The 16292-nt window shown below is 31.2% G+C and overlaps 3 protein-coding genes across 3 annotated transcripts; all 3 read left to right on the top strand.

Annotated features, from left to right (window-relative positions):
* The first annotated feature begins 1827 nt into the window (after nucleotides 1-1827).
* Nucleotides 1828-3603, top strand: LOC146915600 (uncharacterized). Its single transcript, XM_085716507.1, has 3 exons — nucleotides 1828-2682; nucleotides 2949-3092; nucleotides 3254-3603. Exons 1-3 carry the CDS (start codon nucleotides 1828-1830, stop codon nucleotides 3482-3484), a joined length of 1230 nt encoding a protein of 409 aa, XP_085572633.1. The 3' UTR covers nucleotides 3485-3603.
* A 4314-nt stretch (nucleotides 3604-7917) lies between these two features.
* LOC146915599 (uncharacterized) lies at nucleotides 7918-9692 on the top strand. The gene is made up of 3 exons (XM_085716506.1): nucleotides 7918-8772; nucleotides 9038-9181; nucleotides 9343-9692. The coding sequence occupies exons 1-3, from the start codon at nucleotides 7918-7920 to the stop codon at nucleotides 9571-9573; spliced, it is 1230 nt and encodes a 409-aa protein (XP_085572632.1). The 3' UTR covers nucleotides 9574-9692.
* Nucleotides 9693-14004: 4312 nt separating this feature from the next.
* On the top strand, nucleotides 14005-15779 carry LOC146915598 (uncharacterized). The gene is made up of 3 exons (XM_085716505.1): nucleotides 14005-14859; nucleotides 15125-15268; nucleotides 15430-15779. The coding sequence occupies exons 1-3, from the start codon at nucleotides 14005-14007 to the stop codon at nucleotides 15658-15660; spliced, it is 1230 nt and encodes a 409-aa protein (XP_085572631.1). The 3' UTR covers nucleotides 15661-15779.
* The last annotated feature ends 513 nt before the right edge of the window (nucleotides 15780-16292 follow it).

Below are 16292 nucleotides of genomic sequence, written 5' to 3'. Positions count from 1 at the left end.
CTCACATGAGTATACAATAGACTCACAATATATGATAATTTATATTATCTTTGTTTATTTGTCTTGAATTTCCTAAAATTAAAAATTAAAAATCACCAATAATCTCCACCTTCTTCCCTCTTCATCTTTCGATTTGGTTTCAACAACATCAAGGGAATCCAATTTCAACAACAACAACAATTTGGTTTCTACTTCTTTTAGATGAACAATTTGGTTTCTACTTGTTGCAAACAGTAATGATGTTGGTCCTCATATAGCCATCAACAACAACAACTATTTTTTCACCACAAAAACAACAGCAACAACCTTCTCTCCCATAACTCCCATCACATTCATCTTCAACAATAGCAACCTTCTGGGTACACTTCTCTCTCCCATCGATCACACTCATGGCATTCATCTTCAAACCATGATTTCACCCTAAAACCCCCAATTCAAATAAACCCTAATACAAAAATTTCCCTCAATCTATTTCAATTTCTTAATCAAAGTTATCGCCTTTAACCACCTTAAATCCATTTCCCGTTGCCTCCTTTCCCTCGCCGCCACATATTACCTCGGCGATCGCGTTCACCTTCATGTCATTTTCCCCTTTCTGACAATTATGATATCGATTTGAAATTAAGCGAATTGCAGAGAATTTTGGACTTTGTTGATGGGTTTGAACAGAAATATGGAGAAAAGATGGTGCATTATAGAACATGGAATGTGGAATTGCAGGCACGGTTGGTGGAAGCATGGTGGCCTGGTTCAAACGATGAGTTTGCTTTTACTGTCGAATATGACCTGGAGGTTTCCAAGATTTATTATGAATTTGTTATGACATTGATCTGGGTATGTGGTACTGATTTTTGTTTTGATTTAGATGTGAAGTTGGAAGATGAAGAAGAGGGAAAAAGATGAAGATTGTTAATACATTTATCATATGTTGTGAGTCCATTGTAAATTTGTGTGCGCTTTTTAAATCCATCCTTTGATCATCAATTCTAAATGACACATGGCAAGGATTAACGGTGTTGGCAAAAAAACTAACGGAGAGGACTAACTTGATTAACGGAAGTATAAATAGGGGACCAAATTGAGACGTTTTAAAGTTATGGGACCATTTTGAAAAAAAGAATTAAGTTAAGGGATCAAAGTATCAATTAAGCCTAATTGATAAAGGGTGACACCTCAAGATATTGCGAGATATATTGTATTATTGTATATTAAAAATGACTATATATTTATCAAACGGTTAACGAGTATACACAGTAACGATTATTTTACTTTTGTAAAAAAAAAAAATTATTAAGTATGGATCATTTTTTTTTCAAATGAAAAATATAACAACCAATATCTCTAACTAATTAATATTGTTAAGTAAAATATTTTGTTGAGATGTATTCAAAATAAACTTTTTATTTCCAAAAAATAGCATGATAAAAGGAATTTTCTAAATGACTTGCATTTTTAGATTTTCTGATAAATTCTTAACGACTTTTTTGTTGTTAAACTACTTAACAATATATTAAAACACCTCAGACACCTAAAAATGGGAGTCAACATATGTGTTGGGATTGTTAAAAAAAGTATGAAACATGCAATATCTACACGTCAAAGTTATGCACATATTTTAGATTTCAACTATAAAAGAAGGCAACATGCAAGATCTCCACATCTTCACAAAATTGAATTCTACAAGTTTTTAACTTCAATTCCAAGGAATTCAAGAAGGAAAAAATATTCGCTACGGTATTTTCGTTTATTAATTTACAGAAAATAATAACAATAGAAGCATTAACCATAACTAATGATGTAACAATAATCATTTGTGTGCAGGTCAACATGAGATTAATCTCTAAATTGTTTATTTTCTCTTTATCAATACTTTTGATGCTATCAAGCACAACTTATTCACAACCACAATCTCCAAAAGTTATCCAATCAACAACATATTTGTCAAAAGCGTTTGAAGTGGGGCCTGGAGAAGTCGCAGATAAACAAATGTATAATATTGAGTTTCCAAAGGGTCATGTTGGAATTAAGAGCGTTGATGTTGATCTAGTTGATGAACATGGAAACTCTGTACCATTGCATGAAACTTACATTCATCATTGGTATATTTTAAAATATATTATAAAGAAGAATATGTCAGTGTCACAAGATCCAAATGATCATACCAAACCTTCTGGGGATCTCATTTACAAAAGAAATGATGGAACATGCAACAAGGGTATTCTTCCACATCAATGGAGTTCTGGAAGTGAAACGCGAGGAACAAGTACAAAACTTCCTTATCCATTTGAGGTTGAAATAGGTAACCCTGCAGATATTACAGAAGGGTGGGAAGAGCAATGGTTGTTGGGTGTGCTGGTCATTGATACACGAGGAGCTGAAAATAAGAAAATTTGTATTCAATGTAGGTGTGACCAGTTTAATCTCCCTGCAAATTTTTATGATGTGACAGTTGGATTCCATGGAAAACTGACTCCCGAATATAAAGCAGGAGTCCTTTGTTGCCAAGATAAGTTTCAGTGCAAAATGATAAAGGGATTTCAAGCACCAAGGAGAAATCTTGCCATAAGGTACAACATAACCTGGGTTAACTGGGACCAACACCAAATTCCAGTTAGATTTTATGTACTTGACGTCACTGATCGGGTAACAAAAAATGGTTCTGAAACAATCCACGATTGTCAGGTAAGTAAATAATTTAAATTTTTTGTTTTGTTTTTTGTGGTTAATTAAATTATGTCGTGACCAATATGTGGCTTAAGCGATTGGGTTCGAAAACCTTAGTAGGAGGCTCATTAAAACTCTATTTACTCTCATAGAATACTAAAAACTATCAGTTGCAAGTAAAAACAAAAGAAGATAATTTCTTAAACCTGATGATAATAGTTTTTTTTTTATTACTTTGCAAGTTAGAAACAAGTGATCCACAAAGATTTCTAAATTTATTACAGGCAGAGTTTACTATTTCAAAAAAAAATAGTACAAACCTTTACCACGTTCAAAAAGCAAGCATCCCAATGAAGAGAGGTGGTTATCTTATCTACGCCTCTGGTCATGCGCATACAGGTGTTATTAATGCAACATTATACGGACAGGTAAAGTTTAATATTATTTATTTGACTAAATTTTGTTAAATTTGGTTATGTTTTCTCAATGTATTTCTTAAACGATAATAAATTTTCTTGATTCCATATATAGTTAAATTAATCTTGTGATAATGCTTTACTAATTTTTTCCTTTTACATTAATTAATTAGGATGGAAGGACTTTGTGTACATCGACACCAACATATGGAACGGGAAAAGAAGCCGGGAATGAGGAAGGTTACCTTGTTGGAATGTCTGTATGTTATCCAAAACTAGGTTCAATGAAGATTAATGATGGTGAAACTGTGACCGTAGAATCAATATATAAAAATGAATTTCTCCCTGCAGTTATGGGAGATATGCACTTCTATTTGGCTGATGAACTGCCACATGAAGCATAGACATCAAACTTCTATGAATTTATAAATGTTTGATTAGATAAATTAGTCTTTGATACCATTAATGTAACACCCTAAACCCAAATTTTAGATTCTGAATAAAATAAATTATTTATGAATGATTTTTGCAGTTCATTTAAATTAAGTATAAAAAATTAATTTTCAATAAAAGGCTTAGGATGCCACATTTCAATCTTTCACAAAATATTTATATGAAGTCTTAAATTAAAATATCTTGGAGCGAAAGGAACCAAGGTTTATCAAATAGACAATTGGCTTTCTCTCTAAAATAGTTTGTAAAATAATACTATTGATCCAATTGTTTTACCTTCCACAAAATGGTTCAAGACTATATAATATACCATGGACACATTCCATACCCAATTTGAATCATCGACCGACAATCTACAAAAATTGTACTTTCGTAAACATGCACACACATAATGAAGGGGTGATTAGTCAAAAAACATGAAAGATAATACATAAGTAATAAGAACAATGAGTATGTATATATATATATCGTATAATCACGAATCCGCATCTTATAATGCATGGAAATGTGATAAATTTATGACATAGATTAATTTCGACCAATGGTGTTTTGTTCTTACTAGTCCTAAAATGAGATGTTTGAATGCATTGACAAATAGATGCACTTAAACTAGAATCTGAAACACTTAAGAACATAGTAACCATGTAAAAGGCTTGTGAGAACGTCCCTAATAATGTTATCCTAAAGAAGAACATAAGGCAACCGATTCAACATGGAATTTACGTTGCAAGACATAGAACACACGTGATTACCTAATCCTAGGAAAATCAATTTATACTTAAGAAATGAACATAAAAACCAATAAATAGGTACACACAAGTTATCTGGAAGACATCTCCTCCCATGATATGACACAGATGATAATATGCTCAGTCTCTTATGGAGGCTCAAGCAATTACATACACAATTCAAGATGAATGATATATCTTTTAAGACGCATAACATATTCACATCCTCGTTGATATATTTCACCCCCACATATACTAATACCTCACGATGCAACACTCAGGGCAATCCACATATAAAAAAATCCGACTTATTGTGGCCACTACTCTCAACACTATGTAAGAGAGTTAGTATATTTAATTATAATTATAATATTATATTTCTCCTGGAGAACAATTCTTGTATAGTGTTTAACGGCTTTCTTGAATAAGATTCAATATTAAATTCTGTTAAATATTCAATATTTTACAATATATTGATGTCGTTGTTGGAATGTCGTTCTTTCCTCATGTTGTCTGTCCTTTCTCCTAGCTTACCTAAAAAAAACAATATATTTTTAGTTAGAATAGTATGTGAAAACGATAATACTATGAATTCTGTTATTATTTGCTAAAAAAACCTGACATTGATGTAATTATAAGCTTCAAAATAAATGAATATCTCAACTAATGATTAATTAGTTGACATATGCGGTTTAATTGTACTCGTGTCAGCGATTATTTGAACCTGTTAATAAATTAATAAACATACTATATTTTGTCGAAAAAGGAAGAAGAAAATGAGTGTGATGTATTTTGTTTTGGTTAGAAATTTTGTCGTTAAATCGAGAATGAAATGTGTGAATATTTTTATGTGTTAATATTTTTTATGTCTTTAAAAATGACTAAATAAACTCAAGGAAGTTACAATTTATTTTTATAAATAAACCCAATTTTTCTAAAAAAAAAATTTATATTTTCCATTGATAGCTGAAAGTATTTTCGAATACCTTAAATTCCACATATTACCAATTTAATAGATACCCGCATGAACATGTCGTGGACACGAATATCATATTTGTTCAACTGGAGGAGGTCAATAATAATAATATCTACTGTCATCCCTAACCCAGAGAGTGATTATGTTCCTTTACTTCTATTAAGAAGAACTACCTTAATAATCTTTTCGTGTTTATTTGTTTTTTAATTTTATGAAATTTTTTACTTTGAAACTATTGAAATAAGAGAGTAAGATGAAAATATAATCCTTTAAATCAATTTTGACAGCAATCTCTGCCAAGTAGACTCACTAAGGTTTTGTTTAATTATGGTAAAAGTATCATTAGTACTTGCATCAGTTGTTGTATACATATTTTTATTAAAAAAATAAAATATAATAACTATTATCACTAAGAAATTTTTGTTTTTAGAAAATCATATTCCCTGATTTTTTGTTGTTGAAATTTTAGTGTATTATTAAAACTTATAAAGGTCCTCGTGAGCTTAGCTCAGTGGTATGGACAATGCATAATATATGCAAGGTCTAGGGTTTAAATCCCGGTCACTACAAAAAAAACATATAAAGTAATATCTCATATATGTAAAATATAAAAATAATATAAAATTCTCTTGAATTTTATTTGCAATGATAATTGATAGGCTTAATTGATCATCCGGTCCCTTAACTTAATTCTTTTTCAAAATGGTCCCATAACTTTAAAATGTCTCAATTTGGTCCCTTAGCTCTACGGCCGTCAATCAATTTAGTCCTCTCCGTTAATTTTTTTGCTATAATCGTTAACCTTTGCCACATGTCACTTAGGATGGGTGATCAAGGGTTGGATTTGAAATGCTCACATGAGTATACAATAGACTCACAATATATGATAATTTATATTATCTTTGTTTATTTGTCTTGAATTTCCTAAAATTAAAAATTAAAAATCACCAATAATCTCCACCTTCTTCCCTCTTCATCTTTCGATTTGGTTTCAACAACATCAAGGGAATCCAATTTCAACAACAACAACAATTTGGTTTCTACTTCTTTTAGATGAACAATTTGGTTTCTACTTGTTGCAAACAGTAATGATGTTGGTCCTCATATAGCCATCAACAACAACAACTATTTTTTCACCACAAAAACAACAGCAACAACCTTCTCTCCCATAACTCCCATCACATTCATCTTCAACAATAGCAACCTTCTGGGTACACTTCTCTCTCCCATCGATCACACTCATGGCATTCATCTTCAAACCCTGATTTCACCCTAAAACCCCCAATTCAAATAAACCCTAATTCAAAAATTTCCCTCAATCTATTTCAATTTCTTAATCAAAGTTATCGCCTTTAACCACCTTAAATCCATTTCCCGTTGCCTCCTTTCCCTCGCCGCCACATATTACCTCGGCGATCGCGTTCACCTTCATGTCATTTTCCCCTTTCTGACAATTATGATATCGATTTGAAATTAAGCGAATTGCAGAGAATTTTGGACTTTGTTGATGGGTTTGAACAGAAATATGGAGAAAAGATGGTGCATTATAGAACATGGAATGTGGAATTGCAGGCACGGTTGGTGGAAGCATGGTGGCCTGGTTCAAACGATGAGTTTGCTTTTACTGTCGAATATGACCTGGAGGTTTCCAAGATTTATTATGAATTTGTTATGACATTGATCTGGTTATGTGGTACTGATTTTTGTTTTGATTTAGATGTGAAGTTGGAAGATGAAGAAGAGGGAAAAAGATGAAGATTGTTAATACATTTATCATATGTTGTGAGTCCATTGTAAATTTGTGTGCGCTTTTTAAATCCATCCTTTGATCATCAATTCTAAATGACACATGGCAAGGATTAACGGTGTTGGCAAACAAACTAACGGAGAGGACTAACTTGATTAACGGAAGTATAAATAGGGGACCAAATTGAGACGTTTTAAAGTTATGGGACCATTTTGAAAAAAAGAATTAAGTTAAGGGATCAAAGTATCAATTAAGCCTAATTGATAAAGGGTGACACCTCAAGATATTGCGAGATATATTGTATTATTGTATATTAAAAATGACTATATATTTATCAAACGGTTAACGAGTATACATAGTAACGATTATTTTACTTTTGTAAAAAAAAAAAAATTATTAAGTATGGATCATTTTTTTTTCAAATAAAAAATATAACAACCAATATCTCTAACTAATTAATATTGTTAAGTAAAATATTTTGTTGAGATGTATTCAAAATAAACTTTTTATTTCCAAAAAATAGCATGATAAAAGGAATTTTCTAAATGACTTGCATTTTTAGATTTTCTGATAAATTCTTAACGACTTTTTTGTTGTTAAACTACTTAACAATATATTAAAACACCTCAGACACCTAAAAATGGGAGTCAACATATGTGTTGGGATTGTTAAAAAAAGTATGAAACATGCAATATCTACACGTCAAAGTTATGCACATATTTTAGATTTCAACTATAAAAGAAGGCAACATGCAAGATCTCCACATCTTCACAAAATTGAATTCTACAAGTTTTTAACTTCAATTCCAAGGAATTCAAGAAGGAAAAAATATTCGCTACGGTATTTTCGTTTATTAATTTACAGAAAATAATAACAATAGAAGCATTAACCATAACTAATGATGTAACAATAATCATTTGTGTGCAGGTCAACATGAGATTAATCTCTAAATTGTTTATTTTCTCTTTATCAATACTTTTGATGCTATCAAGCACAACTTATTCACAACCACAATCTCCAAAAGTTATCCAATCAACAACATATTTGTCAAAAGCGTTTGAAGTGGGGCCTGGAGAAGTCGCAGATAAACAAATGTATAATATTGAGTTTCCAAAGGGTCATGTTGGAATTAAGAGCGTTGATGTTGATCTAGTTGATGAACATGGAAACTCTGTACCATTGCATGAAACTTACATTCATCATTGGTATATTTTAAAATATATTATAAAGAAGAATATGTCAGTGTCACAAGATCCAAATGATCATACCAAACCTTCTGGGGATCTCATTTACAAAAGAAATGATGGAACATGCAACAAGGGTATTCTTCCACATCAATGGAGTTCTGGAAGTGAAACGCGAGGAACAAGTACAAAACTTCCTTATCCATTTGAGGTTGAAATAGGTAACCCTGCAGATATTACAGAAGGGTGGGAAGAGCAATGGTTGTTGGGTGTGCTGGTCATTGATACACGAGGAGCTGAAAATAAGAAAATTTGTATTCAATGTAGGTGTGACCAGTTTAATCTCCCTGCAAATTTTTATGATGTGACAGTTGGATTCCATGGAAAAGTGACTCCCGAATATAAAGCAGGAGTCCTTTGTTGCCAAGATAAGTTTCAGTGCAAAATGATAAAGGGATTTCAAGCACCAAGGAGAAATCTTGCCATAAGGTACAACATAACCTGGGTTAACTGGGACCAACACCAAATTCCAGTTAGATTTTATGTACTTGACGTCACTGATCGGGTAACAAAAAATGGTTCTGAAACAATCCACGATTGCCAGGTAAGTAAATAATTTAAATTTTTTGTTTTGTTTTTTGTGGTTAATTAAATTATGTCGTGACCAATATGTGGCTTAAGCGATTGGGTTCGAAAACCTTAGTAGGAGGCTCATTAAAACTCTATTTACTCTCATAGAATACTAAAAACTATCAGTTGCAAGTAAAAACAAAAGAAGATAATTTCTTAAACCTGATGATAATAGTTTTTTTTTATTACTTTGCAAGTTAGAAACAAGTGATCCACAAAGATTTCTAAATTTATTACAGGCAGAGTTTACTATTTCAAAAAATAATAGTACAAACCTTTACCACGTTCAAAAAGCAAGCATCCCAATGAAGAGAGGTGGTTATCTTATCTACGCCTCTGGTCATGCGCATACAGGTGTTATTAATGCAACATTATACGGACAGGTAAAGTTTAATATTATTCATTTGACTAAATTTTGTTAAATTTGGTTATGTTTTCTCAATGTATTTCTTAAACGATAATAAATTTTCTTGATTCCATATATAGTTAAATTAATCTTGTGATAATGCTTTACTAATTTTTTCCTTTTACATTAATTAATTAGGATGGAAGGACTTTGTGTACATCGACACCAACATATGGAACGGGAAAAGAAGCCGGGAATGAGGAAGGTTACCTTGTTGGAATGTCTGTATGTTATCCAAAACTAGGTTCAATGAAGATTAATGATGGTGAAACTGTGACCGTAGAATCAATATATAAAAATGAATTTCTCCCTGCAGTTATGGGAGATATGCACTTCTATTTGGCTGATGAACTGCCACATGAAGCATAGACATCAAACTTCTATGAATTTATAAATGTTTGATTAGATAAATTAGTCTTTGATACCATTAATGTAACACCCTAAACCCAAATTTTAGATTCTGAATAAAATAAATTATTTATGAATGATTTTTGCAGTTCATTTAAATTAAGTATAAAAAATTAATTTTCAATAAAAGGCTTAGGATGCCACATTTCAATCTTTCACAAAATATTTATATGAAGTCTTAAATTAAAATATCTTGGAGCGAAAGGAACCAAGGTTTATCAAATAGACAATTGGCTTTCTCTCTAAAATAGTTTGTAAAATAATACTATTGATCCAATTGTTTTACCTTCCACAAAATTGTTCAAGACTATATAATATACCATGGACACATTCCATACCCAATTTGAATCATCGACCGACAATCTACAAAAATTGTACTTTCGTAAACATGCACACACATAATGAAGGGGTGATTAGTCAAAAAACATGAAAGATAATACATAAGTAATAAGAACAATGAGTATGTATATATATATATCGTATAATCACGAATCCGCATCTTATAATGCATGGAAATGTGATAAATTTATGACATAGATTAATTTCGACCAATGGTGTTTTGTTCTTACTAGTCCTAAAATGAGATGTTTGAATGCATTGACAAATAGATGCACTTAAACTAGAATCTGAAACACTTAAGAACATAGTAACCATGTAAAAGGCTTGTGAGAACGTCCCTAATAATGTTATCCTAAAGAAGAACATAAGGCAACCGATTCAACATGGAATTTACGTTGCAAGACATAGAACACACGTGATTACCTAATCCTAGGAAAATCAATTTATACTTAAGAAATGAACATAAAAACCAATAAATAGGTACACACAAGTTATCTGGAAGACATCTCCTCCCATGATATGACACAGATGATAATATGCTCAGTCTCTTATGGAGGCTCAAGCAATTACATACACAATTCAAGATGAATGATATATCTTTTAAGACGCATAACATATTCACATCCTCGTTGATATATTTCACCCACACATATACTAATACCTCACGATGCAACACTCAGGGCAATCCACATATAAAAAAATCCGACTTATTGTGGCCACTACTCTCAACACTATGTAAGAGAGTTAGTATATTTAATTATAATTATAATATTATATTTCTCCTGGAGAACAATTCTTGTATAGTGTTTAACGGCTTTCTTGAATAAGATTCAATATTAAATTCTGTTAAATATTCAATATTTTACAATATATTGATGTCGTTGTTGGAATGTCGTTCTTTCCTCATGTTGTCTGTCCTTTCTCCTAGCTTACCTAAAAAAAACAATATATTTTTAGTTAGAATAGTATGTGAAAACGATAATACTATGAATTCTGTTATTATTTGCTAAAAAAACCTGACATTGATGTAATTATAAGCTTCAAAATAAATGAATATCTCAACTAATGATTAATTAGTTGACATATGCGGTTTAATTGTACTCGTGTCAGCGATTATTTGAACCTGTTAATAAATTAATAAACATACTATATTTTGTCGAAAAAGGAAGAAGAAAATGAGTGTGATGTATTTTGTTTTGGTTAGAAATTTTGTCGTTAAATCGAGAATGAAATGTGTGAATATTTTTATGTGTTAATATTTTTTATGTCTTTAAAAATGACTAAATAAACTCAAGGAAGTTACAATTTATTTTTATAAATAAACCCAATTTTTCTAAAAAAAAAATTTATATTTTCCATTGATAGCTGAAAGTATTTTCGAATACCTTAAATTCCACATATTACCAATTTAATAGATACCCGCATGAACATGTCGTGGACACGAATATCATATTTGTTCAACTGGAGGAGGTCAATAATAATAATATCTACTGTCATCCCTAACCCAGAGAGTGATTATGTTCCTTTACTTCTATTAAGAAGAACTACCTTAATAATCTTTTCGTGTTTATTTGTTTTTTAATTTTATGAAATTTTTTACTTTGAAACTATTGAAATAAGAGAGTAAGATGAAAATATAATCCTTTAAATCAATTTTGACAGCAATCTCTGCCAAGTAGACTCACTAAGGTTTTGTTTAATTATGGTAAAAGTATCATTAGTACTTGCATCAGTTGTTGTATACATATTTTTATTAAAAAAATAAAATATAATAACTATTATCACTAGGAAATTTTTGTTTTTAGAAAATCATATTCCCTGATTTTTTGTTGTTGAAATTTTAGTGTATTATTAAAACTTATAAAGGGCCTCGTGAGCTTAGCTCAGTGGTATGGACAATGCATAATATATGCAAGGTCTAGGGTTTAAATCCCGGTCACTACAAAAAAAACATATAAAGTAATATCTCATATATGTAAAATATAAAAATAATATAAAATTCTCTTGAATTTTATTTGCAATGATAATTGATAGGCTTAATTGATCATCCGGTCCCTTAACTTAATTCTTTTTCAAAATGGTCCCATAACTTTAAAATGTCTCAATTTGGTCCCTTAGCTCTACGGCCGTCAATCAATTTAGTCCTCTCCGTTAATTTTTTTGCTATAATCGTTAACCTTTGCCACATGTCACTTAGGATGGGTGATCAAGGGTTGGATTTGAAATGCTCACATGAGTATACAATAGACTCACAATATATGATAATTTATATTATCTTTGTTTATTTGTCTTGAATTTCCTAAAATTAAAAATTAAAAATCACCAATAATCTCCACCTTCTTCCCTCTTCATCTTTCGATTTGGTTTCAACAACATCAAGGGAATCCAATTTCAACAACAACAACAATTTGGTTTCTACTTCTTTTAGATGAACAATTTGGTTTCTACTTGTTGCAAACAGTAATGATGTTGGTCCTCATATAGCCATCAACAACAACAACTATTTTTTCACCACAAAAACAACAGCAACAACCTTCTCTCCCATAACTCCCATCACATTCATCTTCAACAATAGCAACCTTCTGGGTACACTTCTCTCTCCCATCGATCACACTCATGGCATTCATCTTCAAACCCTGATTTCACCCTAAAACCCCCAATTCAAATAAACCCTAATTCAAAAATTTCCCTCAATCTATTTCAATTTCTTAATCAAAGTTATCGCCTTTGACCACCTTAAATCCATTTCCCGTTGCCTCCTTTCCCTCGCCGCCACATATTACCTCGGCGATCGCGTTCACCTTCATGTCATTTTCCCCTTTCTGACAATTATGATATCGATTTGAAATTAAGCGAATTGCAGAGAATTTTGGACTTTGTTGATGGGTTTGAACAGAAATATGGAGAAAAGATGGTGCATTATAGAACATGGAATGTGGAATTGCAGGCACGGTTGGTGGAAGCATGGTGGCCTGGTTCAAACGATGAGTTTGCTTTTACTGTCGAATATGACCTGGAGGTTTCCAAGATTTATTATGAATTTGTTATGACATTGATCTGGGTATGTGGTACTGATTTTTGTTTTGATTTAGATGTGAAGTTGGAAGATGAAGAAGAGGGAAAAAGATGAAGATTGTTAATACATTTATCATATGTTGTGAGTCCATTGTAAATTTGTGTGCGCTTTTTAAATCCATCCTTTGATCATCAATTCTAAATGACACATGGCAAGGATTAACGGTGTTGGCAAAAAAACTAACGGAGAGGACTAACTTGATTAACGGAAGTATAAATAGGGGACCAAATTGAGACGTTTTAAAGTTATGGGACCATTTTGAAAAAAAGAATTAAGTTAAGGGATCAAAGTATCAATTAAGCCTAATTGATAAAGGGTGACACCTCAAGATATTGCGAGATATATTGTATTATTGTATATTAAAAATGACTATATATTTATCAAACGGTTAACGAGTATACACAGTAACGATTATTTTACTTTTGTAAAAAAAAAAATTATTAAGTATGGATCATTTTTTTTTCAAATGAAAAATATAACAACCAATATCTCTAACTAATTAATATTGTTAAGTAAAATATTTTGTTGAGATGTATTCAAAATAAACTTTTTATTTCCAAAAAATAGCATGATAAAAGGAATTTTCTAAATGACTTGCATTTTTAGATTTTCTGATAAATTCTTAACGACTTTTTTGTTGTTAAACTACTTAACAATATATTAAAACACCTCAGACACCTAAAAATGGGAGTCAACATATGTGTTGGGATTGTTAAAAAAAGTATGAAACATGCAATATCTACACGTCAAAGTTATGCACATATTTTAGATTTCAACTATAAAAGAAGGCAACATGCAAGATCTCCACATCTTCACAAAATTGAATTCTACAAGTTTTTAACTTCAATTCCAAGGAATTCAAGAAGGAAAAAATATTCGCTACGGTATTTTCGTTTATTAATTTACAGAAAATAATAACAATAGAAGCATTAACCATAACTAATGATGTAACAATAATCATTTGTGTGCAGGTCAACATGAGATTAATCTCTAAATTGTTTATTTTCTCTTTATCAATACTTTTGATGCTATCAAGCACAACTTATTCACAACCACAATCTCCAAAAGTTATCCAATCAACAACATATTTGTCAAAAGCGTTTGAAGTGGGGCCTGGAGAAGTCGCAGATAAACAAATGTATAATATTGAGTTTCCAATTGGTCATGTTGGAATTAAGAGCGTTGATGTTGATCTAGTTGATGAACATGGAAACTCTGTACCATTGCATGAAACTTACATTCATCATTGGTATATTTTAAAATATATTATAAAGAAGAATATGTCAGTGTCACAAGATCCAAATGATCATACCAAACCTTCTGGGGATCTCATTTACAAAAGAAATGATGGAACATGCAACAAGGGTATTCTTCCACATCAATGGAGTTCTGGAAGTGAAACGCGAGGAACAAGTACAAAACTTCCTTATCCATTTGAGGTTGAAATAGGTAACCCTGCAGATATTACAGAAGGGTGGGAAGAGCAATGGTTGTTGGGTGTGCTGGTCATTGATACACGAGGAGCTGAAAATAAGAAAATTTGTATTCAATGTAGGTGTGACCAGTTTAATCTCCCTGCAAATTTTTATGATGTGACAGTTGGATTCCATGGAAAAGTGACTCCCGAATATAAAGCAGGAGTCCTTTGTTGCCAAGATAAGTTTCAGTGCAAAATGATAAAGGGATTTCAAGCACCAAGGAGAAATCTTGCCATAAGGTACAACATAACCTGGGTTAACTGGGACCAACACCAAATTCCAGTTAGATTTTATGTACTTGACGTCACTGATCGGGTAACAAAAAATGGTTCTGAAACAATCCACGATTGTCAGGTAAGTAAATAATTTAAATTTTTTGTTTTGTTTTTTGTGGTTAATTAAATTATGTCGTGACCAATATGTGGCTTAAGCGATTGGGTTCGAAAACCTTAGTAGGAGGCTCATTAAAACTCTATTTACTCTCATAGAATACTAAAAACTATCAGTTGCAAGTAAAAACAAAAGAAGATAATTTCTTAAACCTGATGATAATAGTTTTTTTTTATTACTTTGCAAGTTAGAAACAAGTGATCCACAAAGATTTCTAAATTTATTACAGGCAGAGTTTACTATTTCAAAAAATAATAGTACAAACCTTTACCACGTTCAAAAAGCAAGCATCCCAATGAAGAGAGGTGGTTATCTTATCTACGCCTCTGGTCATGCGCATACAGGTGTTATTAATGCAACATTATACGGACAGGTAAAGTTTAATATTATTTATTTGACTAAATTTTGTTAAATTTGGTTATGTTTTCTCAATGTATTTCTTAAACGATAATAAATTTTCTTGATTCCATATATAGTTAAATTAATCTTGTGATAATGCTTTACTAATTTTTTCCTTTTACATTAATTAATTAGGATGGAAGGACTTTGTGTACATCCACACCAACATATGGAACGGGAAAAGAAGCCGGGAATGAGGAAGGTTACCTTGTTGGAATGTCTGTATGTTATCCAAAACTAGGTTCAATGAAGATTAATGATGGTGAAACTGTGACCGTAGAATCAATATATAAAAATGAATTTCTCCCTGCAGTTATGGGAGATATGCACTTCTATTTGGCTGATGAACTGCCACATGAAGCATAGACATCAAACTTCTATGAATTTATAAATGTTTGATTAGATAAATTAGTCTTTGATACCATTAATGTAACACCCTAAACCCAAATTTTAGATTCTGAATAAAATAAATTATTTATGAATGATTTTTGCAGTTCATTTAAATTAAGTATAAAAAATTAATTTTCAATAAAAGGCTTAGGATGCCACATTTCAATCTTTCACAAAATATTTATATGAAGTCTTAAATTAAAATATCTTGGAGCGAAAGGAACCAAGGTTTATCAAATAGACAATTGGCTTTCTCTCTAAAATAGTTTGTAAAATAATACTATTGATCCAATTGTTTTACCTTCCACAAAATTGTTCAAGACTATATAATATACCATGGACACATTCCATACCCAATTTAAATGATCGACCGACAATCTACAAAAATTGTACTTTCGTAAACATGCACACACATAATGAAGGGGTGATTAGTCAAAAAACATGAAAGATAATACATAAGTAATAAGAACAATGAGTATGTATATATATATATCGTATAATCACGAATCCGCATCTTATAATGCATGGAAATGTGATAAATTTATGACATAGATTAATTTCGACCAATGGTGTTTTGTTCTTACTAGTCCTAAAATGAGATGTTTGAA

The sequence above is a fragment of the Medicago sativa genome, chromosome 6 (genome assembly GCF_051527215.1).
Source record: "Medicago sativa cultivar Bolivia chromosome 6, Bolivia_mono, whole genome shotgun sequence".
In the NCBI taxonomy this organism is placed as follows: Eukaryota; Viridiplantae; Streptophyta; class Magnoliopsida; order Fabales; family Fabaceae; genus Medicago; species Medicago sativa.
The sequence above is the reverse complement of the archived record's forward strand: the minus strand, read 5'-3'. Positions and strand labels throughout refer to the sequence as shown.

Excerpts from the sequence above, each read along its gene's own strand:
- LOC146915598 (XM_085716505.1), top strand. The coding sequence starts at position 14,005 with ATGAGATTAATCTCTAAATTGTTTATTTTCTCTTTATCAATACTTTTG. Across the intron at positions 14,860-15,124 it reads AAACAATCCACGATTGTCAG|GCAGAGTTTACTATTTCAAA; the intron begins GTAAGTAAATAA and ends AATTTATTACAG. Across the intron at positions 15,269-15,429 it reads ATGCAACATTATACGGACAG|GATGGAAGGACTTTGTGTAC; the intron begins GTAAAGTTTAAT and ends TTAATTAATTAG.
- LOC146915599 (XM_085716506.1), top strand. The coding sequence starts at position 7,918 with ATGAGATTAATCTCTAAATTGTTTATTTTCTCTTTATCAATACTTTTG. Across the intron at positions 8,773-9,037 it reads AAACAATCCACGATTGCCAG|GCAGAGTTTACTATTTCAAA; the intron begins GTAAGTAAATAA and ends AATTTATTACAG. Across the intron at positions 9,182-9,342 it reads ATGCAACATTATACGGACAG|GATGGAAGGACTTTGTGTAC; the intron begins GTAAAGTTTAAT and ends TTAATTAATTAG.
- LOC146915600 (XM_085716507.1), top strand. The coding sequence starts at position 1,828 with ATGAGATTAATCTCTAAATTGTTTATTTTCTCTTTATCAATACTTTTG. Across the intron at positions 2,683-2,948 it reads AAACAATCCACGATTGTCAG|GCAGAGTTTACTATTTCAAA; the intron begins GTAAGTAAATAA and ends AATTTATTACAG. Across the intron at positions 3,093-3,253 it reads ATGCAACATTATACGGACAG|GATGGAAGGACTTTGTGTAC; the intron begins GTAAAGTTTAAT and ends TTAATTAATTAG.